The sequence below is a fragment of the Euprymna scolopes genome, chromosome 3 (assembly GCF_053919585.1).
Source record: "Euprymna scolopes isolate OS-2025 chromosome 3, ASM5391958v1, whole genome shotgun sequence".
NCBI classification, from domain to species: domain Eukaryota; kingdom Metazoa; phylum Mollusca; class Cephalopoda; order Sepiida; family Sepiolidae; genus Euprymna; species Euprymna scolopes.
The window spans coordinates 89,120,760-89,147,391 of record NC_136484.1 but is presented as its reverse complement, the minus strand read 5'-3'; the positions used below and the strand labels follow the sequence as shown (position 1 = coordinate 89,147,391).

The following is a 26,632-nucleotide window of genomic DNA, read 5'->3' as shown; positions in this document are numbered from 1 at the left end:
TATGTCATATCTGTACAAAGCCTCCATTCACTCATGTATGGAGTATTGTTGTCACATTTGGGTTGATTAATCTTCTACTAGTCTCTCACTCCTGGACAGGGTTCAAAAGGGAGTTGCCAACCTAATAGGTCCCGAACTGTCAGCTAGACTTCAGGCTCTCTCCCACCAATGAAATGCTGCATCCCTCTGCCTGTTTTACAAGTATTTTAATGCTATATGCTCCAATGAACTACAAGCCCTTGTACCCCCTCGTCGTAAATACCCCCGACAAACCTGATAAGCAGCAAAATCCCACCCCTACACAGTAAAAATCCCCAGATGCCAGAAAGCCTTCTACTCTAATAGTTTCTTCCCCAGAAATGCTGGACTTTGGAATTCCCTTCCGACTTCCTGCTTCCCTGACTGTACTGACATGCAGAAGTTCAAGTGTAATGTAAACAAATATCTCGCTGCTCAACTCTCTACATAGTATCCCTGCAATCATGTCCCGGATAGTAGCCCCCCTACATCAAAGTGGCACTGTGCCTAGTTTGTGGTGAAAATACAATTAAAAAAAAAAAAATGAAAGCCTTAGTAGATGCAACAAGAACTTTTAACAGTCACATATTTTGATATACTATTTTAACAGTCACATATTTTGATAGACTATTTTAACAGTCACATATTTTGATAGACTATTTTAACAGTCACATATTTTGATAGACTATTTTAACAGTCACATATTTTGATAGACTATTTTAACAGTCACATATTTTGATAGACTATTTTAACAGTCACATATTTTGATAGACTATTTTAACAGTCACATATTTTGATAGACTATTTTAACAGTCACATATTTTGATAGACTATTTTAACAGTCACATATTTTGATATACTATTTTAACAGTCACATATTTTGATATACTATTTTAACAGTCACATATTTTGATAGACTATTTTAACAGTCACATATTTTGATAGACTATTTTAACAGTCACATATTTTGATATACTATTTTAACAGTCACATATTTTGATATACTATTTTAACAGTCACATATTTTGATATACTATTTTCTCTTGATGTAAATAGACAGCTACTATTGGGTAATTAATTCATCAGCCAATCTGTTGTCTTTGCATAAAACACAAATTGCTGGACTTTTTATGGCAGCCGCACTTTTTCCTGCTTTTCAATCAGTTGGAGTTGCAAGAGTTTATATAAATCAAACATTCTGTTGCTAACTTTTTTGTGACGAGATTAAGTCTCCAAAATGAGTGTTGCTCCTTTGGAGGGTCCCTTTTTGGCGATTCCTATTTGGGATGAAGATTTTTGGGGAGAATCGCTTTCAGAAAAACATTTTTAGTGAAAGCTGTTTCTTTTGTTTATAATTGAATATCTGTGCGAGAGAGAGAGAGAGAGAGAGAGAGAGAGAGAGAGAGAGAGAGAGAGAGAGAGAGAGAGAGAGAGAGAGAGAGAGAGAGAGAGAAGAATGTTAAATGATAAAAACAAATAAAATAATGAATTTAAAGATATAAATTCACAAAAATGAATATTTTATATATATATTTAAAAATGGAAGTTTACATAGGTATGTAAATATGGAATGTTTGTTAATATTTTAATCTTTGCAGCATAAAGAGGGTTCATATGTTGGGATATCGAAAAATCTGATTCGAGAATTTAAGAACCGTGAATTATCCATGACTCTGACAAATCGTAACCAAAACTTCCTCACTCAATTACAAAAATTACATTTGATTAAAATTAATGTTCATTTGATGTGTATCGTTTTCTTTGTAGAAAAGTTCAGTGAGAAATATGAGTGTTAAAATGTACACATTTATACATTTGTTTACAATCAGCATAAATCAGCAGACAACAATGATGGGATTCAAACAGTGTGTGTGTGTGTGTGTGTGTGTGTGTGTGTGTGTGTGTGTGTGTGTGTGTGTGTGTGTGTGTGACACATTGTAAGTGTGCATATGACAATTTGTGACTGAGTGAGTTGAGAATTGTAGCAATTAATAGATGACGTATAATATTAATTTCAGTTCTGTCTTTAGTTTTCTTGCAATCTAAAGTCTTTATGTTATGTTGTTAGTCTACCGGAAAACACCGGAAATTATAAAAATGGTCGATTATTATGATGAAATTATAATATTCGATTATTATGATGGGTGATGGATCATCGATGATTATGATTGGTAAAAGTATATTGTTAGATAGAAATATTTTGAAGATGTGACAAGTTATGTTAAGCTGAATATTTACATTTAATAGTTGTCAGAAATGTTAACTTGATGTTAATTTAATAGATGGAATTTAAGCTAACCATAATGTAAGCAAATATACGTGACAAAACCGAGCAAAGATCTTTAGGCTACGTGTAATGATGACATAATAAAAATGTAGATTTTGAGATGTAGTTATGTGAGGGATCAGTTTCAATACACAACGTGTTAGAGATGGATGGGATTTTTATGGCGGAAAGTTCATGGAAGTCAGAAGGGGGCAACTTAGAAAAATGTAATCTTATACAAAGTGTGCCAACTCTGGAAAAGAACCGAACAAAGAATAAATGATTATATATCAAAATTTAATTTCCGTCTGAGCGTTTTGACTTTCAGAGAGAAGCACCTTTAATTTCAGGACGCATGGAAGGAAGATTTGAGGTTAGTTTTTGCTAGTGCTCCAATCAACAACGATTTCTATAAACTGTTAATTTATGTATACACACATCAACATCCAATAGAGAATACACTAGATGAATCACATATCAGAATGTGAACACTCCTTAGTTAAAAGAGACTCATCATAAAACACACATCTGTTATATATACACCAGTATATATATATATATATATATATATATATATATATATATATATATATATATATATATATATATATATATATACAAGACAAACATATATATGCTCGTTACACAGCTACGATGTTACAACCCCAGGGAATTGTTATTTGTCCCTTTTGTTACATGTTTGCTGTTAAAATGTATCTGTTGTTAAAATGTATCTGTTGTTAAAATGTATGTCTTTATACCACTAGACATTACATGAGTTAGACACACGTACATAATATATACACTCGTCCATGTCATACACAACCCATAGCAATACAACATATTCCTTCTATGCTGTATACACACGGTCATATAGATACCTAACAATATAATATTTACTGAAAAAACGCTGGCCTTTTATGGGGTTGCGATAGTTCCAAAACGGCCATTACAAATAAATTTAGAAAATCCTCTGATTGGTCAAAAATATCGTTTTTTGTTTTGATTAATTCAGGTGGATGCATGAGCAAATTCAGTTGCACAGAAATGAGTTTAAAGCATTTTCAATTTGAACACCGCTGCAACATTCGCTTTTGTAAATATTGTTTTTAGTTCCATTTCAGCATTGTCAAAATAAAATATAGATATATTTCTTGTTAATCTTCTATGTTATCTGTCATCTATATATTTCATCTATGCATTAAATGAATCTTCTACCACAGCCAAACTTTTATTTTTATGCAAACAGTTACCTATGATCCTATAATTTCATTATACACTACTAAACAAAGTGACTGCATATAAAGATAGATTATCAAACTCATGAACAGTTCTCTTTCTCTCTCTCGCTGACAAAAAGAGGTACACACACACACACACACACACACACACACACACACACACACACACACACACACACACAATGCTTATCGTAAACTCCCACGGCACCAGCCGAAATGAACATGCTTACTCAGAGACAAAACAACTATTTCTTTACTTAGAACGTTTCTTGGGGATATCGTTACGGATTCCTTATTTTTCATTGTCTTAAGAATAAAAAAAAAAAATTATTTTTACAAGGATACACTTTCTCATTATTTCTTTTGATATTGCTTTGCCTTCGACACAAATATGTTCCATTGAATAAAATAGTATTTTACTTTATTTTATTCATAACTTAAAAAATGAAAGAATTTAAATGCTCATGTAGGGTTCGAAACTGGGAATAAGGGTTCTCAGTTACTGTACCTAGACTATACCTTGAAACATACCTCAAAAATCAAATATTATAAAATGTAAAATATAAGAATTAAACAGTAATGTTGTATTATAATCTAGGTGTAAAAAAAACAAAAAAAAAGACAAAACGAAGCTTTTAATTTGATCCTGGACGACGCCAGGTTTTCTTTTAAGTACTATAAAAGAGGAAGAAACCGTTATAAAAAAAAAAAAAAAAATAACCAGTGTAAGGGGAATAACTTCGAGGCACAAAAACGAGAGTTGTCTAATCTTTGTTTTGCCGAACGTGGAAGAAAGTTCCATCATGGCTGGTCACTCGTGTGGAGATGAACACCACCAACACGGCGACGAACAAACGGATGCGGAACGAGCAAATGCTTTCAGTTTATATCTCAAAATCGATACTGAAAGCGTAATGTGTCTAAATGAAGCCGTTGATAACTCTGGAAAATTAGTCTTTAAACCTTGGAATGAGCGTTTGAACAGAGAAAAGGTAAGTTTAATAAAAATACACAAAATAAAAGTTGAATTTAACAAATGTGATTTTAAAATGAAATTAACATTTTTAACTTTGATTTAAAGTTTATTGCGTGTTTTAATCAATATTAAGATTAAAAATATGAAACTAATGTCATAAAGTAAAATTATCGCAACTCCTGTAATTTTCATTGTACAGCGTAACTGTTAATTCGTATATTAGTTATTTGTGTAAGTTAAGACTTACCGGCTTATGTTTTTTTTTTTTTTTTTTTTTTTTTTTTTTTTTTTTTTTTTTTTGCACTATCATAAAAAGTACCAACTTCATTTTCACGGCTCATTTAGGCCAGCGATCTTGGAATCCTGTTATTGTTCTATATTATATCTATAAAAAAATGTTAATTTACCACTAAATTTATACTTTATCTCTTATTTTTTTTATAAAGTCTTTAAAAAATAAAATCTGCGAACACTACTTTTCTCCATTTAATTTTAAAGACTTTTGGGAGGGGGAGAACAAACCAACAAATACAAAACAATATGGAATTTTTCCGTTGAAAACTCCTTTCGATTTATACACAACCCCAATATGTCTGCCTGAATGAATGAGTGCTTATTGCTTCTTCTTGAAGATTATTTAGTTGGGAAAACAGCTTGAAGAAAAATTAAATATATTCGTGTTTACTATTTTTAATTAACCTATTTTATTTATTTATTTTATTTTTTTTATTTATTTATTATAAAGATAAGATTGTTATGGAAAAATAACCGTCCCGGTGCGAGTATAAAAACCGGTGTAAGGTAAAAATCTAGCATTAGCCTAAAAATGTTCCGCCATTAGACCACGACGAGACCGGGTTGCATGTTAAGGTGTGTCGGATTTTTTTTTTTTTTTTTTTTTTGACACTTAACACAAAACTGCGAATAAAATATACATTTTTTTTTTTTTTTTATGGGTTTAATTTCTTTATGGAATATACTTCCAGGGTTTGTATTACTGTACACATAGATTCGAAAAAAGTTGTCAAAAAACAAATATATAACAAATGTTATCAAAGGCAAGATAAGTTACTTTTCTGCCAAACTGGATATATTTTTTGTGTTTTTATTCAATGTAACATTTATTCAGCTCGAAAAACATAGTGTTTACCGATGTATTCGAAAATTCAAGATGGCGTCTCGCACCCTCTTTAACACCGTAAGTTTGGAAAAAGGTGTTATAAATAAAAAAAAAACTATACAAAATACTATTAAAAACCCGCCGAATATATGTCAACCTATGTCACGGTAACATATAGTGAGCGAGTTTTTAACAGTATTTTATCCGGTTTTTTATTTATAACAACTTTTCCCAAACTTACCGTGTTAAAGAGAGAATCAGACGCCATCTTGAATGTTCCAATATATCGGTAAACACTGTATGGTTTTCGAGCTGAATAAACATGTTACATTGAATAAAAACACGAAAAATCCAGTTTGGTAGAAAAGTAACTCATCTTGCCTTTGATAACATTTATTTGTTATATATTTGTTTTTTGACAACTTTTTCGAATCTGTGTACAGTAATACAAACCCTACTTCCAAAATAAAAGTCAAGAAAAAATTATTTTAAAAGTGTTTACGAAGTGCATGCGCGTGGTCATCATGCAGCCATTTCTTTTTTTCTACGGATATGAATTGAATTTTAGTAAAATTTCTCAATTTTTTTAAATTTAAAAATCTATGAAATTTTCTATTGGTTCAATTTTTAAGATATTTTCAAGTTTAATGTGAAATTTTATGCTCTTTCCAATAAACCGAATATAATATAGGCAAACGTTTTTTCACCCCCCCCCTCCATTTTGAAATGTCTATTGAAAAGAAAATTAATTTTCTCGTCTAAGGTTTATATATCACAAATTGAAGATAAAAGATCTATATAAAATCTTTAAAACAAGATCAAATGAATAGTTATGTGCAAATTTTAATGTAAAGTTAAATTAAAAACTTTTTTTTTTTTTTTTTTTTTTTGAATTTATATATTTTATATTAGAAGTAAGTTAAAATTCATTGATTTTCGTTTTCATTAAAGAAAACCGATTAAAAAAAAACATTGCATATTTTTCTATTAAACATTTTATTGTAAAATTTGGTCATTGCTCCTCTTATTGAAAAAAAAAAAATTAGGGTTTAAATTGCATTTTTCAAGTAGTTATAAACTTACAAGACAGTGAGTCTAATTATTCAAATTTTGGTATTTTAGAAAAAGCGTGAACTCTAACTAGTAGATTAAAATATTGCTTTTGTAAATTTCGGTGTGCTGAAAAAGAATCCTAAAGCCGTATCCATCGCAAATTAATGGTTTCGGAGATATTAAAATTTTTCCAATTGATTATTTTTATAAAATCAGCTATAATCGCGTAAGTCGGCTGATTGTGCATACGCAGAGGCCATTTTACTGACTTCATTTACGCCACGCATGAGCGGTAGTCACGTGACATTTCACAAGGCGTATGTATACATGGCGGACATTTTAAATTACAAGAAATGTTTACATAAAATAAGTTTCCACCTCGTTTTATAGTAAAAATAATGCTGTTAGTAAGTTTTCACGACCAGTTTACAAAAAACTGTTTCACTTTTTTTTTTTTTTTTTTTTTTTTTTTTGCGGGGAGGGGGTAATCATATATAGAACTCGTATGGCTTAGCAGGTGTTTTCTGCAATTTACTTACCGTATTTCTGTAAGTAACGTGTCAAAATCTATCGAGCAGAGTAATATTCTGCTCAATAAATTTCGGCACGTTATTTACGGAAAAACGGTTGTTTTTGTAAACTGCTCATAAAAACTGAATTTTTTTAGATCAATTAAAAAAGCATTAAAAACTACGTAACACACAAATGAACCACATAAATGCCTGCTAAAAATTCCTCCAATGTGACAAGTCATTTTACGCACGTGAACGCAAGAACTGAAATTACGTAAACAAATTACAATGATGCGTTGTGATATTTACTTTTTATTTACGGAAACTAATAAAATGCTGATTTTTAAAAATGTGATTTCTCTTCGGTCTGTGCGCATGTGTAGGTCAGGAAGTCCAACACTAAACTGCGAATAAAATATAAAAAACTCGTAATTTCTCTTTTAAAAGTGGGTTGTTTATTTTCTTTATGGATTATACTTCCAAAATAAACTATTAAAGTTGTTTTAAAAGTAATAGAAATATTTTTATTTTTTAAAAAACAGTAATGAATTTTACGAACTCAATATTTTTCAATTTTTAAACTTTAAAAATTTATCATTTTTCTATTGATTTTATTTTTACGATATTTTCAGGGTCAATGTGAAATCTTATGCTCTTTCCAATAAACCGAATATAATTTAGACAAACGTTTTTTTTTTAATTCACGCCCCCCCCCCATTTTCAAATGTCTATTAAAAAGTAAATTTACTCACCAAAGTTTTATATATCACAAATTGAAGAGAAAAGGTCAATAAATAATATATTCAAATTTAAAACAAAAAATGTAGTGTTTTTTAGAAATTTACCTGCAAAGTTCGAAGTTTAAAACCTTTTTTTTAAATGAAACCTTGCTCCTTTAATTGAAAGAAAAAATTAGGGCTTGAATTAAATTTTTCGAGTGGTTATAAGCTTGGAAAGACGGGGCGGAATTATTCACTATTTTTCACGAAATGTCTGACACGCCTAGCGCATGCGTAATCAGCCGACTTACGCCATTATAGCTGATTTTACAAGGAAAATAATCCTTTAGAAAAATATTAATATCTCCAAAACTATTAATTTGCGACGGATACGGTTTTCAGTCTTTTTCAGCACACTAAAGTCTACAAGAAATTTTTTCTACTAATATGAGTTTACGCTTTTTCTAAAATTTTACCCAAGTTTTTATCACTCATTTTTAATGGCGACATCTGACAGTGCTATTGCATGTTTTAGTTAAAAATAAGTAATAATGGAAAGGTTTTCTAAATTTTATTTCTGTAAAATATATTTTACAAAAACAAGTATGTATTTATTTTTTTTTCCACAAAAATTAGTAATAAAAATATTCAAATATTTATTTCTTATTTTTAAAATATTTTTTCTAAAATTTTTTACCTTTACTTGATTAATAAATTTAAACGTCCCCCCCCCCTTTTTCATAGTATTTTCAAATTAAATTCAGTTTTTATATTGTAAGGTAATTTATCAAAACTGGTTCTACTGACCCTTTTGTCTCCAAATTTTTCGTCTGTTAAATTTTAATCATGTGATTACGGTGTAGCGAGAATAAACACTTCATTCAAGTGCCGCTTGTTACGGATTTAGCTTAATACGGAATTAAAAATAATTTTATTAGTACTCGAGCATCTCCAAACCGTTGTGTAAAACGTCACCATTGTACACATTAACAGCAACGTCATTAATTTGTGTTTACTATAGTCTGGGTCCATTTCTATGGAAGAGCATTAGCGCCACAATGAAAAAATAAAATTTAAAATAAAAAAACCCAAAGATTTTAACGAACTACAGAAAATTCATTTTAATGTCTTCTGGACCATACTTTTTTTTAAAGGGGCACAAAAATTTATCAACACCTATTTTAATTTATCAAATCCTAACAACTTATTTTTTAATTTTTTGTTTTCAAATTCAAATTTTTTTTTCTTTTTAGCCGATTTTGCCTTTGCAATTTGTATTTCGAGTCATATTCTAATGAATGTAAGAAAATCCGTACATGGAAAACTCATCCCTTTTTGCTATGTAGAAAACTGATCCCTTATTGAATAAATATCGATTAAAGACACATTTTTTCTATTTTCTTGAAGAAAATAGTTTTTAAGAGACTATACCCCCCCCCATAATTAAAAAAAATATTTACTTGTTTACTATTGCTTTTAAAAAATAAAATCGATTTTCTAAGTGTCCGTTTTCTACCTAACTGGCTAAGTTAGTGGTTTCACTTATTTTAAAGCGTTTATTCTGTTAAAAACGAGACTACATACCGCATATTTTAAAATATACTTTTTTACTGTTAAAAGGGCAAAATCGAATTTTTCACTTAGCTGGCTAACTTGTTAGTGGTTTAATTTATTTTGAAGCGTTTATTCAGTAAAAAAAAAAAGTAGTGTCGATAGTTGTGAGAACGAAATAATGCCAGACGTGAGGGTATATCACATCCTAGGGGTCTCGATATCGCTAAAAAATAGAAAATACTGAGGGAGATTTAGTTCTAAAAAGAGCCCCATCCACCAAAAGAAAATTGTTTTTGAGACTATACCCCCATAATATTTAAAATATTTGGTAAAATTTTACTTTAAGGCTCATCTCATGTTCGTATAAAGCAAAATATTTTTTTTAGATTTTGTGGTGCTAAAAACGAATCTGAAAACCGTTTCCGTCACAAAGTCTTCATATGAAGAAATTACTTTTCCAAAAAGTGGGTGATCACTTTTCCATGTAAATTTAACTTAAAATGAGCACCCACTTTTTGGCCACCTGAGAGGGGGGCATTTTGTATTTATTGGCGAAAATTTAAAATTAAATGAAAAACAAGTAGCTTTCCAAATATTAAGCCATGTAATTCTGTTATCAGTTGCGACCATTTCTGTATGCGCATATTTTTGCCGCGCGAGTGGCAAAAATTTGCACGCACATAAATAGCCACCACAAAAGAAATCAAACTTTTTAGCCAATAAATACACAAAATACCCCCCTCTCAAGTGGCCAGAAAGTGGGTGCTCATTTTAAGTTAAATTTACATAGAAAAGTGATCACCCACTTTTTGAAAAAGTAATTTCTTTATATCATGAAAACTATTTTGCGACGTAAACGGTTTGCAGATTCGTTTTTAGCACATTGAAATCTGCAAAAAAAAAAAAAAATTTCTATAAGAATGAGAATAATACCAAATATTTTTACTTGTTTACTGTTTAAAAAAAATTAAATTGATTTTTCTAAGTGTTCGTTTTCTACCTAGCGTTAAGTTTTTAGTGGCTCAACTTATTTTAGAGTTCCTTTAGTTTTAAAAAAAAAAAAAAAAAAAAAAAAAAAAAAAAAGTAATGTCTGTTACTTTTAAATAAAATAGCTGACATGAGGATCACGTCTTAGGTGTCTCGATAATCGCTCAAAAATAGAAAATACTGAGATATAGTTTTAAAACTATCTCCCCTCCCCTCCCAAAAGAAAATAAATTTGTATACTTTAGGTAATGTCCAAGATCACTGCTCGGAAAACCAGCTACCGGAAGTGGGTATGGTGTATTATGTAACGAAACCGGATGGAAAACACGAAAAACGAAACCATATATTTATTAAAAAAAAATACTTTAGTTTTTAACATTTCTTTTATGAAACAAACAAAAATGCTTATTGTATTATCATTTAATAAAACATTTTTAGAAAAATTTAGTTTTAACACTTGTATTTGCGAAACAACAAAAGGCACTTGTGTAGTATGCGGACGGCGGCCATCTTTTCTTGGTGCGTTTCCCTAAACTATCGTCAGGTGGCGCTTCTCAGTTAACATTTAAGTTGTTAACCCTTCAAAGTTGCTTTAATTCAAATGTTTCATTTAAAATTGTTTGAGGGCGGGGGGGGGAAGCTGTTTTACTTCATAAAAACCCAATGTTTTTAATAAAAATATTTTTATTAGGATTATATTTTCTTACGCAGAGTTTTAAATATTTTACAATCATATATTGATACATTTTTATGCAATTAATGTTTTGGTTCTCAAATTTTTTTCTGTTTGGAAATCTTATTTGCCGTGTTATTTGACCAAGAAGAAATGGAAGTTATCGCCCCTTAACAATAGCCGCTGTCTGGATATTGCAGAAGTGCCCCAGAAATGACTTAAACGATATCCTCCCCATGTTAAGAATGGTTGGTACTTGTACTGTTTAATCAAGACATTAAAAAATGAAAATATCGAAAAAAGGTTATATTGTACGTATCCGTTTTGGACTGAAAATCTCTGAAAAAAAACTTTAATTTGGTAGTTTTTTTTTTTTTTTTTTTTTTTTTTTTTACAGCGGAAAAACCTTTTTATGAGTGAAGTCAGCCATTATGGAAATCTTTAACACGCCACAGGGAGATAACTCCATGTAAAGTGTGTAAGAAAATTCTCTCACACGCCCAATTTCCTCCCTGCAGATAGCAAATGAAATTCAGCAAACAAAGCCATACCTTTTAAAACTCAAATTTTATTTACAATGTATCAGAAATGAAAGTTCTTTGGTCACGGTAAGTCCTTTGCAAAAACAGTGGCTGAATTTGCTATCCATATGCATGGAGCCTTTAGTTTGATTCCTCTGTGGGAATGTTAGTTTGGGTTTCCTTTTAGGATCCATGTTGTACATGGTTAACACGGTGTGGATGTTTGCGCTTAATACGGCATATTTTGGGACCTCGTGGTCTCTGGGAGAAATAGGAATAAATTCCTATAATCAAATATCATGCCGAACACAGAATATCCTCATTGGGTAGAATAAGTTCAGCAATTATGTTGTCTCTGTATTTAGAGAAATGTCCTTCGTTCACCCACTGGTGTCCAAGAAGGTAAAATCCTGGCACTCTAGACAGAGCGCCGCTGTTGTGAATCTTCTGTTCCTGTGTTCATTCTCAAACTGAAAAAATAATACATGAATACGAATTGGCGGCAAGACAAGATTTGGTGCATTCAAATTAAAACAATGACAGACCGACTTACAAAGCATGTAGGCGGCCAAAAACAATATGGCGGTTGTACGTGGAAAATTTCTCACAAGCGCCGAGACTCCCTCTCCATCTTTATTACTAGCTTTTCTTCCTAAAAATCGAACTTTTTGCTTGGTATCATAACATTTCTTTTGCTAAAAAAAAAAAAACTAAGTAAATTTTTTTTTTTTTTTTTTTTTTTTTTTTTCAGAGAACTTTATTTCATAATGGATACATACAATATAACCTTTTCGATGTTTTCATTTTTTAATGTCTTGATTAAACTGTACAAATACTGAATGGCTTTTGAAATGTTATTTCAGCACGGTACCAAATAAGTACCGTGTTTAGTTTTGTTTCGTAATAACACAAGAATTGTTTAAGCTAATTTTTCTAAATAAAATAATTACTTTCTTGGATAATACGCGTTTTCTTTATTTTATTTGTTTCATAATAAGTGTTAAACTAAAGTATCTTAAAATAAACATGGTTTTCGTTTTTCGTATCTTGACTCGTGATCAAGTTCATTTTTTGAAAACAAGTTAAAAATAATTTGATGGGGTGAGTAGTCGCTTTTAAAACTCTCCTTCAAAAACGGTAATAAAATGTCTTCAATCCTTATTTATTCAATAAGGGACCAGTTTTCCGGCACTTTATACAAGGTCATTCTGCAGAGGGGAAACAACTCCATTTTACTAAGAAATTCGATCATTTTTTTTATTTCATAATTTACGACGCTACTAACGATATTTTTATTAAATCAAAACATCAAAAAGCTGAGATTTTTTGTAAATATAGATACGTTACAACAGAACAGCGATTAGGGATAATCGAGGTCGCTGACAAATCTGATAATCAAACCCGGGGCAAATTTACCGTTTGCATGGTATTAACCTCTGAACCCACAAACTACTTTCCGCCATTTTACAGTTTTTCTTTATGCTATGCGCGAGCATGCGGTAACAATGGTTGTTGAATGTGCCTTCACGTAGCAAACTGCCTTTTCACATGGCATACGAATCTTTTGTGGAGCATTTAAACTTATATGAAAAAAAAGCACTCCAATGGGGTGGGGGTAATGTCGGAAAGACTTATTTTTTTTTTATTTAATTGGCGGACTATTAAAATTTATTTAATTGGCGGACTATTAAAATTTATTTAATTGGCGGACTATTAAAATTTATTTAATTGGCGGACTATTAAAATTTATTTAATTGGCGGACTATTAAAATTTATTTAATTGGCGGACTATTAAAATTTATTTAATTGGCGGACTATTAAAATTTATTTAATTGGCGGACTATTAAAATTTATTTAATTGGCGGACTATTAAAATTTATTTAATTGGCGGACTATTAAAATTTATTTAATTGGCGGACTATTAAAATTTATTTAATTGGCGGACTATTAAAATTTATTTAATTGGCGGACTATTAAAATTTATTTAATTGGCGGACTATTAAAATTTATTTAATTGGCGGACTATTAAAATTTATTTAATTGGCGGACTATTAAAATTTATTTAATTGGCGGACTATTAAAATTTATTTAATTGGCGGACTATTAAAATTTATTTAATTGGCGGACTATTAATTTTCTAAGAAAAATTGTCTACAGTACTTTTTGGGGATTTCTTAACCGTTTTTTCCATAAGTAACGCACCGACATTTACCGATTAGAACATCATTTAACATTTTTCGGAGATTTTACTATTTACATTGGGGGAGGAGCCCGGGAGTGGTGTTGGGGCTCTTTCTGATCTTGTAGTCAAATCTGATGTATCTCTTTACCATAAGCCATGAATTATAAATTCAGATGTACAAATTTCAAGTTTTTTTTTTTTTTTTTATTTAAACTGGCGCATGGTATATCATACAGTGAGTGTCATTATGGTCTATAGAGGTTTATCAGGTTTGTGTCTGACTCCATAGAAATAAATACAAACATTTTAAGGGTGAATAAAAAAAAAAGGCAACTTTATTTACTACATGGGAGAGAGAAGGTTCGTCTTGTGGCAAAAGAGAATGTTCATGAAATGTGTGTGAGAAAATCAACAGAATGTTCATTGGGTTATATTTATCGGTTTAGGTGAGAACAAAGTTGGTTTGAATTTACTTCGGTGTCTTCCTTTTCTGGTTTTCGCGAACGAAGTAGTGTTTAGTCATTCAAGGCGTTCGGGCCATAATGTGGGGCCAGTATGTCGTTTTTGACTTTCATAACCTTTTCGGGGCTCCTCCGGCCGCGTGGAAAATCAACCGTCCTCTCCTTCTTCAAAAACCCCAGAAAAAACGCGCCAAAAACCAAACTTCCTTTTTCCACTGGAAATCCCGCATCTTCCAGTCCACAGTCAATTCTTATCAATCCCCACACTATTTATGAACAAAACTAAGTATTATAGTGGTATTTAAATATAGCTGTATTGAGAATAGGCATTTTCCTGCCTCCTCACCAAAGGAGAGCTTAATCTTGGGTGTAGCCATTGAATGCCTAAAGAGCATTCATGGCCGGTATTTACTACTCCCCTCAAAGAAAAAAAATTGAGTAGATATGAATTAATTTCAGAAATAAATCGAAAAGTTTTCATAGATTTTGGATTTCTGTAAAAGATTGAAATTCCCATATTCAACAAGAACTTATGCATTTTAGGACCAGTTCAATTTTCAATTTTGTAAATCCTCTATCTGGTTAAATGTACCCCTATTTTCTGAGATGGAACCATAAATCGTACTCCACATGAATCCTCGATGTAACTTTCACAGTACCTGGATACCAGTAATCCTGATAAGCAACTATATATTCACCAGTTGATGGTAATTTTTGTCATTTCTATTCTGTTTTACTGAAATTTCAACAAAGAAATAAATGGTAAAATTCTCGCAAAGTTGTGATTTTGAAAATAAAAATATATCCATATGAAACCAAAACTTATGAAATTTCTTAAGTTATTACAAGAAATAGGTCATAGCAATTAAACAAGTCCCTCTGAAGAAAAAAAAGTAAAATTGAATTCATTCAAAATGGCTGCCGACTAACATCAATGGGTTGTCTGGTATTTAGAACCAGTGTCCTGAAAATTATGCAGCCTATGAGAAAAAACTACAATTAAACAAACTTTTAATAAATTTTTATACAGCAGTCAATGGAGCTAGGTTCTCTCGCCATTAATTTTCCATATGGGGCAAATAAAATCGGTGATCAATAAAATGAGTAAAAAAAAATATACAACAGATAAATGTTACCAAAGGCAAGCTAAATTACTTTTACAGTTTTTTTTTTTTTTTTTTTCTTAAACTTAAATAAAAGAATACTGGTAGGACACTTTAATAGAATTACTGAGTAATTTAACACCACACTTTTACACTACATTATTAAAGAAAAAACACTTTAAAATAAGTTAAAACAAAACTTTTCCAGGTATGCAGAAGAGTAATTTAGCTTGCCATTGGTAATGTTTGTATAGTTTTGTCCTGTCTGCTATTCTGATAAATGTTTTTTTTTTTTTGTGGGTGGGTGGGATTTGATGCACCTCCTATAATTTGAAGGTGAGACTATACCCATCTCCAGCATATTTTTTAATATTTACTCACTTGGTAAAAGTATAAAATTAAGTTGAGAAATCAAATTACTTCTATCAAACATGTTAGGATTTAATTAACAACCTGTATAATTTTAACATGCTGAAGCTGCCTTAAGGTTTTTCATTTTTATTTTTCAAAATACTTTGTTCAAAGTGATATTTATATGCAGGAGAAAAACAAATGGCTGTTTGTCATTTAACTGGGGAAGGAGTTTAATTCATGTAATTTTTAAATAGAATAAGACTTGTTCTACTGCCCCTAAACTTAAGGTCAGTGGTAGTAGTAGATTTTACAAATTTATAACTGAAGCATCCAACTGTTAAGGCGACCATTTATTTCCCATCTGTTTGTAAAGACAACTCTAAAATCATAAAAAAATATTAGTTTGGGGATGTTAAAAATACCCACATTAGTAGGAAATTTAAATCCTGTGTTTGGTATGACATTTTTAATTTTTTTTTTTTTTTTTTTTTCTCGACTGTTAACTATTCTTCACTTTCAGTATTTAATCAGTTCCTAATTACTTGCCCCATGATTCCTCCGTCAGTGAGGACAAAAGTTAGTCTAGTATCAGAACAAATACTATACTGTAGCATTTTTCCTACTTTCAAAAGTAAAATGTAAACTGCAAAGAAAAATATAATCTAACTTGGCAAGTTTTTTAAATAGAACAGATGAAAAAAATCAAATTGTAACTATTGGCGGACACAATTGCTGCTCAATTTAAAGTAAAATCACTTTTCTAGGCCATTGTAATGTTTTATGATGGGATTGTTAACTTATCTGAGTTTCCTCATCTACTTTAAAATATTTTTTCATTTGAACATGTTTCGCTTTCTGTATTGTATTCAAGATTTTAAACTTACCAGATTTTTTTTTATCTAGATTTTACACTCGTTTATTTTTCTATCTACATTTGCCATAAAAAAAATTTTTTGGTGCCATTTTTACCTCGATTTTATGGTCTTCATAAGAGCAGTAACTCTAACTACAAATTACTTCTATGCAATTTGTGTATGGTGTGAGGGTCTGTCAAAAAATTGTTTCCATCATGTTGCAGTGGAGCATTATTGCTTCACTGCAACATGATGGAAACAATGTATATACAACTTGTTTTTACTCTAACCCTCACACCATATGCAAATGGCATGGAAGGAACTTCAAGTTTGTAAGTACGAATTCTGCACGATGGGGTGGGGATGTAGGCACAAATTCTTTTTCAGTCACTTCCAAGAATATTTTATGGCATGATATAAAGTAATTTTTCGATAATATGCCAAATGAGACGCTGCATTACTGTGAGGTAATATAAAAACTCTAAGATTTTATTAAAGGAATAGTTTTTTTAATTTTGTTGAAGTCTTCATTTTCAGAAGAGTTATGGTAGAGAAAAGATAATCCAAAATTTAATGACTTCAAACCAAACTTATAAATCAACACGAGTTTAGTAAAAACTAAGCAATGCAGAAAACATTACTTAACGAAAACCTTTATTAAAAGAATTTAAAAATTTTTAATATTAAGATTTAAATTCTTTCAATAAATGTTGAATATTTAAATTTTGCAAAACTGTAATTATTTAAAAATTCACAATGGTCAGCTTTTTATATTATAAAATGAATGTTATACATTTTTTGTATAAGTTTAAAAATCCTTTCAGACATAAAATACAACAAAATGAAATTATACAATAAAAAACATCTTCATTTTTCCCTACTCTGGCAAAAATTAACATACGCCTGGTTAGCTAAAGTTCACTATTTTTTTTTTTTTTTTTAATACTACTTAAAAAATCTTATTCAAATTTGTTTTTATTTTCGATTCCATTTACAAAGAACATTCTTTTTATCTTAAGATTTTCTTAGTCTTTTGTAAACTAAACTACAAACTTTCTGGGACACCAGTTGTAAATAGACTATTCATTGATCCGTCAGCAGACATTTTGAGTGCAATCTATTTTATCAAAACTTAAAAATTATCGTCACTTTTAGAATTTTATTTAATCTGGAAGTCACAATACAGGTGAACTTTTTTCCATCATTAGTTAATTTTTGTTTGCTTCCTTTTCTATTGATTTGTGATTTACATTGTTTTTTTGAATTTTCCAGGGAAAATCCGTTATTTAAAAAGTTACAAAAGTGAGGAGTCTCAAGCAATATCGATTTGAGAAAGGAGAAAAAAAGCAAACATTAATGGCATATTAATGTTGAAGCAAAGTGTAGCGGTTACTGCACTTTTTGTTCTCGGTCAGTAAAGGAGTGATCGTTAAGACTTTAATTTTGTACCACTTCAGAATTTTTTTCTTCCCTACATAAAAACCAGCCATTGGCTAATTTTGAGATGGGAACATCAACATCCTAGAAATGAGGGAACTTTACTATAATGTAAACTGATCACTCAGTTCTCTAACACATAGGGTAGAACAGAACGAGTAATTTTGGTTCCAAAATGGCTGCTATTTTCATTTCTTCGTTTTTTCTCATTTTCTCGTTTTTCTTCAGAACTTCTATATTTTATAGAATTTAAATTATACTATTTTAGTTTTAAAAATAAAGTGGTAGCCATTTTGGAATTTAAAAAAAAATTGTCACTTGTTCTGTTGTATCCTGTGATCAAGAATTGCAAAGGAATTGGGTGACAATATTTTTTTTATATGTAAAGTGAAGTTCACTTTTAAGTGTATCTAATTTAAAGTTTTTTTTTTTTCTTTCTAGATCTTTCCAGGATGTGTAATTACACAAAATGGAAATTTTCTGATTGACATGCGATAAAGGGGGTAGTTATAAATTTTTTTTAAATGCATTAATAGTCAAATATAGATACACACACAATCTGACATTTAAATTGAAAATGTTTCCATTTCACATGATTTTTTTCTATAAAAATAAAAAGTATAAACATCAATCATGTTGTGGTGGCTCTGAACTTAAAGTTTATAAAGTGCTTTAAAGGCCAGAAACGAGTCATACTAAAACTTTATTTTAATTATTTCACAAACCCCAAATATCAAAGCCATTATCAATTTTATTGATGCTCTTAAAATCAAAGGTTAAAAAATAAACCAGATTTGAATTCTTTTTGGTTCATAAGTTTTATTTTTCTGTGAGAATAGAAATAAAACATTGAAACGAACGTTAAACTGTAATATTTCTTTAAGAGGCAGACACTAATATCTTGATTAAACCTTTTCAAGAAAATTCAAATATTTATTGATTAGGAAATATTTATTGTATTGCTAACTGGCTTTGTTGGGTCTTTCTATTACTTCAAGTTCACTACAATGCTTGAAGCATTAAAAATAAACATTTCATAACTTTGTTCAAAACAAAATCTTCAAATTCAGATAAACATTAACATTTTTATTTTGATGCATAAAAATCAATTGGCCTTTACACTTGCAATTTAAAAATAGATTGCAACATGTTGAAAATCAAGCCTGCTCATGTAAAGAACATCTGAATATAAATGCTAAATGTATAGAATATAAAACCATGTTTTGAAAGAACTATTTATATTAAAAATCATTAATAATGAAGAAAAATAATATAAAATGTCCATTTTCAAGATTAACATGCCAATTTTATGACTCGTACCACAAACATTTTTGCTTTGATCTTTTTGCTTGGATCTTTGTGCTATAAAGATGACCAGAGAATGGTATTTTCTCTTAAAATACCCCCTTCCTCTCTACAAGGGACAGAATTTAGTCTGCTGGAAATAGATGTATTAAAATTCTGTCCAAATCATGTCGTGCTAAGTTTGGGTCATTTTATACCAAAGTAATGTTTTATATACTATATTTTGTAAACATAGTTTTTAGTTAACTCATAGATTAGACCCTGACAGGTACTCCTATTCCGGGGGTCAGTGAACTTGGTGTCTCATTACTGGATTGTTTTGTATTTAATCTTGGATGATTGGAAAAGGTATGGCATGAATAATTTAAAGGGTTAGCAAGTAGGGTAGACATAAAAAAGTAGATTTTGGGGTGATGTTGTGAAATGGTCTTTGCTTAAGGGTTTAGTATTATGCTGGGAATAAATTCTATTTAATCCATAATCTAACATTTTGCTTCAGAAATTGATTCGCATAATCTGTCTGAACTATATATAAAATTTTATATTCATTATAAACAAGAAAAAGGCTGTTATAAGATCTTTAAGTACAAGGCATGAATTTATAAGAAATGGATGGAAAAAAAACTCAAAACAATGAAATGTTTTGTTCCATTTACCTGCATCATCTGACTCTGAAAATAGGAATACTGAAATGACTGGCAAATAAGCCCCCCCCCCCCCAACCCTTATATCAAATCCAACTTGCATAGGTCAATGATGCCAATTAGTGGATAATGATATAAAAGATTTTCTATTTATTTTTATTTATTTATTTATTTATTTTTTTTACAAGTTACAAAGTTAAGTAGAAAAACAATTTGATTTTACCTATCAAGTTCTATTCATACTTAATTTTACTTTCCAGACTTCAGGATTCACATCACTATTTATGCATTTTGGACATGATTTAATCAACCAATTTATTACAAATTTTACCATTTGACTCTATTTTGATGTTATTGTGCAACTTCCCTCTATTTTTAAATCACTTCAGTTTTTTAATCAACTTTGAAACTTTCCTGCAAATTTTTTATAATTTTCAATGTTTTTAAATTCTTGCAAACTAGTAATTTACTTTTATTTTGCTAGTTATTTCCTCTGAAGAGAAAAGCTTAATTTTTAAAACTACATAGGGTAGTCATGAACTTGTCTGTTTGCTTAGTCTCGTTTTTCTCCTGCTCACATGGCCCTATTCTAAATTTGTAGGCATGGGCTGGCATCAGTGGATTTTTTATCAAAATGATCATAAACAATTTTACTTTTTAACCTATTGATATAAATTAAAATTATTTTGGTGTTTGTTCATTTGTTACCGTGCTATTTTTATAGTATTTTCAAGTTAAATTCAATTTTTATGTTGGTCCCCAGATTTATCGGAGAGGACCTATGTTTTCAGTAGTGTTTGTGCTTTTGTGCATCCGGACTATTGCCAGATAACCATCCATTAGTTTTCTTCTGAAATTTTGCTACAAATTCTATTTCATTAAATAGATGTGCACAGTAAAAAAAAATGTTTTTGCAAAAATTCCCGTTGCATCTCTAGAGGTAAAAAAATGCCCCAAAATGGCCAAAATGATACGTTTTGCCCCATAACTTTTGATCCATCCATTAAAATTTCTTAAATTTGGCCAAAATATGAAACCGAATGTTAATATAAATCCAGTATGGGTGACCCTGGCAAAATTCTGGTTCGCATTCTCAGGGACTTTTAGGGCTAAAAACGCTCCTTTTGGTGACTTTTCATATTTCTCAACAAAAACTTAATTTGTCTGACTATAGTGGTTTTCACGGTGGTCAACTCAAATATACATGTCCAGGCCTGAAACTGCAGTTTTCCACTTACATTGGGATTCGATGTATCTTGGGGCTGAAAAGAGGTCAAAAATGGCCCAAAATTACACTTTTTGACCCATAGCATTTGATCCATCCATTAGATTTTCCTGAAACTTGGCCAAAATATGGAGACCATTATTCTTAAAATTCAGTATGGGTGACCCTGGCAAAATTCTGGTTTGCAGCCCTCTGGGAATTTTAGGGCTAAAAAACATGCCTTTTTTTTTTTTTTTCTCCATCCATTAGATTTTTCTGAAACTTGGCGAAAATGTGAAGGCAACGTTGGCCCTTCCCATTTCTCACATTCATCATTTCTTCACTATTTGTGGCGTCATCTCACATGCAGCACCAGAGGGAGACCATGCATGCGCAGCTTGTTTTTGTAAAATTGTTAGGTGAAAGTACAGAATAGTTAAAAAGCACCCTACCCATGTTAAGAATGAGTTTCTAAATAACCTTTACATGTACAAATACCATTTTTCTTAATCTAGTAAAAATTCCATGTAAAGGTCCACAAGAACCTTCAAATTGGCTAGACTATAAAAAAATTAATAAAGTTAATTTTTACTTGATTAAATAATTTGCAATAAAAGATTTTTCAATTTAATTATTTTTACTGTATCAGTATGAAATAGGTTAAATTAAAAGGAAAACATTGTTTATCATTTTGATTAAGTTCACTGATGCTGGCCCATGTCTATAAATTTGGAATAGGGGCATGTGAGAAAAACTGTCTATTAACAGGAAGACAAGAATTTTATGAGTATCAAGCTTTGAACGTTAGTATTTATGCAGAATACTGATCATGCCTTTTTTTTTTTTCTTTAAGTGAAAGTACAAAATAAAAGCTCTTCCATTATTTCAGCACTGTTTTTTCAAGTACCTAAACATTTGAACTATGTAAACTTTATCTTAATTTGTCATGTATTAATGCTGTATCTATAATATCGAGCATTCCTGAAATGATTAACTCTAAAAATATAACTTCAAAAATTTTCGTGCATAAAAACATTTTTAAATATTTCAATATTTACAAATTTAAAGTTTGGTTAAGTTCACATTCCGCATCCTTGTTTACAAAGCCATTTGGCAATTGACGTCAGACAAATTTTTAGCTAGAGATATGTATGAATGTACTTTTAAAAAAAAATTTTTTTTTTTTTTTTAATAGATGCAAATATAAAAATAGAAGTTTTATTCAGTCTTTATTTGAACTCTATGGACTTTTATTTTATTTGTTTATGAACTTTTATAAATATTAATGTTTATGAACCGTTAGAACTACACGCCAGTGGAACTCTGCCGCTTGCCTGTTTCCCACCTGACTACAACTTGGACGTCTTCAAGTCCAACATAAACAAACTCCTGACAAACCGCCCCCTTAAGACACTCTATCAAAACCCCCAATGCTAATGATTACTACAATACTATCTCATTGATTACTGTACACGCAATAACCCTTATCCCTGAGTGGCCTTCGGGCCTTGATAAGTGGTGAACCCCATGTAAAAAAACAAAACAAAAAAAAACACTTTTACAATGAAATATACTATGAACTGTTTTCTAAACATCAGATGTTGGTAATTTTTATAAATAATAAAGTATAAAAATACAACTTTTATTATAAAAGTTAGATAAATGTCAAATTTTAAAATTAGTTTTATTTAAGTTTTTAATTACATTACAAACTTTATTTGAACTTTTTAACTTTTACATACATAAAACCTAGACTGTATAGATCTTTTATAATTTAATAATTTAATGAAAAGTTTTTGCATTGGGGTAAAACCAACAATAGCCATCGATAAAATGCCTCCCATTTCTACTGTTGATTCATAGTTCGACATGTATGTTGGTTGGCGATTAAGCCACGTCGTGCCAACCATTTCATGGTATTCAGTGTATTTGTGGAGGACATTTCTGTAATCACATCACTGAATATCATTTGTTGCCAGTTCTATCGCTGGCATTACTGCATTTGTTTGTGTTCATAATTTGGAAATCACTTTTGAAAACTTAAGTCACGTTAGAAAAGACCTTGTTATAAAAAAATCTCATTTCGAAAAATAAATTTTCTACTTTTATTGTAAATTGGTTTATCATTTTATTGCTGAATAACATTTCAAAGTGATAAATGGAGAAAAAAATCTCAAAGAAAAAACACCTAGTTTTTTATTTTTTATTTTTTAAACTTTAATTTTAAAATCCATCTATGTTTACCTAACTTTTATTACAAAAGTTGTATTTTTATACTTTATTTATAAAAAAATTATCAACACCTGATGTTTGGAAAACAGTTAATAATATTTTATAAGTTCTATTTTTGTTTGATAAAAAAAAACAGTTCATAAACATTATTTGGGGAAAAACAGTTCATAAATATATATATATATATATATATATATATATATATATATATATATATATATATGGAACTACATTTAGTTCCAATAAAGACTGAATAAAACTTCTGTTTTTATACTTGCATCTAAAAAAACAAAAAAAAAAAAAACAGGTACGTTCTATATAGTTGTGGTCATCTGGAGCTAAAAATTTCTGACATCATTTCTGCCAAATGGCTTTGTAAACACAGGAATGGGGAAGGTGAACTTAACCAAAAATTTATTCATACAAAGACAAGTAATTTTTTTAAATGTCATTTTAGGCAAAAACAATATTACTGAATTATGTTAAATAGTAATATAGCCAGAAGTCACAAATTCAAATAGTTCTATTTTTAGTAAAATGTCTTTTGATATAGGTTATACATATTGGACACAATTATGATGTAAGATAATGTGCTTTCCCCTGTTTCTACAATCTTCATGGTTTTCTTTAAAACATAAAAATGCAATTTTCTCCAAAAATTACTCCACTATAAATAACATTTTATTCAAATTTTCGTAATTTTTGGATATTACTATTTTCAACATGAGTAATGTTTTTATTTTTTGTAAAAGGATATGTTAAATCAATCTTTCACCTTTGTATAAGCATCAAAAACTTAAATCTTGAAAGATAAATATCGGTTTTCTTGAACAACTTGAAAGATAAAGCAGATTCATAAATGATTACATTTTACAAACAAATGGAAGTTGAGAAAATTGAAAAAGCCGAACTTACCAGAAAAATGCTTGAAACTGTAGAAAAAAAAATACTCGAAGCAAAATTTAAAACTTTTGCATTGACAGTTTTAAAGGCATTAAAATCCATCTAATTTCGGCAAAATATTGTTGATAGAATGTTTTTACCTCTGTTCTCTATATTTTTATTGAAATTTTTTGCTTTACTTCATTAGAAACATTAGTTTCTTGTGTGCACATTTGAAACGAAAACTAAAATGAATAATAAAGCTTGAAACCATTAAGAATGCAAGATAATTATTTGAATTAAAATGTTTTTACTGAAAATTATTTTATTAATTACTATCAATTTGGTATTTATGTAAAATGATAAAAATCAAGTTTTTGGAGGTCAACCCATTAAGTTGGTTTATGAAGATTGGGAGGCTCCTTAAAAGCTAGTCTATTTGAACTTTTTTGTGCATTCTAATAATAGTAGTTATTAATTCTTTGGTCACCTGATTTCCTGATTAATTCAGGTGCATGCAGTCTGTCATATTTATTTTTCACTTAATTTTTAGTAACTTATCTAGTTTAAATATTTATTCGCTTTCACGTGTTAAAGGTAGATAACTCATGCACTACACGTCTTTAATTTTATTTTATATTTTGTAAAAATGTAAACCTTACGATATGTATTTATTAATATAATTCTTATACTTCGATCCCCTTACACTCTCCTGTCCATACATATATGCACTTACACATGTACATATACAAAAATGTGCACTCAAGAAACAAAGTAGCAAATAAAGAAGCCAAAACATTGGAATAAAATATTTACAGAGAATTGAATATAGGACATACAGCAGAATTAATATCCAGAAGTCAATTGAATAAACAATTATAATATTGCATTTGATCTTGAACACTGGAATTAGTATATTAAGCAAATGGATGGACAAAAATAAGTAATATGATTAACAAATATAGTAAATGAAAAAATGTGCATATGTTTGTGCATGTAAGGAAATAATACACGCGTAAATAAAATAAAGTTTTAGCGGTTCAAGAAAAAATATACCAGGACCACTTAAATTGCATTGTGCATAATTAATATTCAGAAGATGGAGCATAACACTGAATCTGATCATTTAGATTTGATTCTGAAAATCATGTACTTGTGCATGAAACCATAGTAACAGATTAAAACTAACTTGCATCTTGAGTAATATAAAAATAGACAATACTAGCATTTCAGCCCAGCGTTGCCTGGGTGTTTGGAGGTGTATGTTGAGCAAAAAAAGCGGTCCATTTTTTTTTAAAACTTTGACGCCTTAACATTCGATTTGGGGCTCAAATCAACTTAAGTTAGATCCATGTTAAAGGAACCTGTATCTAACATGTCAAGTGTTTAGACACAAAATTGCCGGAGTTTGGTAGAGCTCTCAATGGTCAAATCGTTGAACTTCGACCCCTTAACAGTAAAATTTCTGGCTGAAAACAATCACAAAAATTTCCCCAAATCTCAGTACCCTGTACATCAAATTTCGAGTCTGTAGACTGTGCTGTACAATAGCGTAGGGAAATGTATACACACACACACATGCACACACAAACATACAGATAGACACGTTCACTTTTATAGATATACTAGCATGGGTGCCCAGCATTGCCCGGGTATTTGGAGATGTATGTTGAGCAAAAAAAAAAAGTGGTCAATATTTTTAACTTTGACCCCTGTTATGACCCCTTAAAATTGTTTTGGGCTCAAATCAAGTTAAGTTAGATCCATGTCCAAGATAACCTGTATCTAACATTTCAAGTGTTTAGACTCAAAATTGTCGGAGTTTGGTAGAGTTCTCAAAGGTCAAATTGTTGAACTTTGACCTTTTAATCGCCAAATTTCTGGCTGAAAACCGATCACATCGATTTTCCCAAATCTCAGTACCCTGTATATCAAATTTTGAGTCTGTAGACTTAATTGACAGTTATTGTGTAGGGAAATGTACACACAGACACTTTCACTTTTATAGATATATAGATAAGATTCCAACAGCGCTATCTATCTTCCAGCAAAGATTCATTTTAACGGCAATTTAGTCCATTTGTCCAGGCAAGCAAGGTTTTCAACCATATTTTGAATCTTCTAGAACAATTTATCAGGAATTTCAAGGAAAATTTTGAACGTTTTCATTTTAAGATCAATGTCATTTTCTTCATATGGATATGTTATAAATATGAAAAATGTTTATCTGATAATTTTTGAAGGCAGACGTTTTCACAGGACTTTGATTTTATTCAAATATGCTGTCAGTTTTCTTCAGAAATGTGCCCAAGATTTTTTAGAAATTAGCAATC

The 26,632-nt window shown here is 30.1% G+C and overlaps 1 protein-coding gene across 3 annotated transcripts in view; it reads left to right on the top strand.

Moving 5' to 3' along the window:
• Positions 1-4,232: 4,232 nt before the first annotated feature.
• LOC145257216 (PITH domain-containing protein 1-like) overlaps positions 4,233-26,632 on the top strand; it is a 141,150-nt gene continuing 118,750 nt past the window's right edge. The window contains exon 1 of one of the 3 annotated variants that reach the window (XM_080115644.1): positions 4,233-4,517. In XM_080115644.1, coding sequence (XP_079971770.1) covers positions 4,329-4,517 — 189 coding nt within the window. In that variant the 5' untranslated portion in view covers positions 4,233-4,328. Of the gene's footprint in view, positions 4,518-16,791; positions 16,928-26,632 lie in introns of those variants that run through there. The other 2 variants (XM_080115642.1, XM_080115643.1) reach the window with 2 other exon arrangements.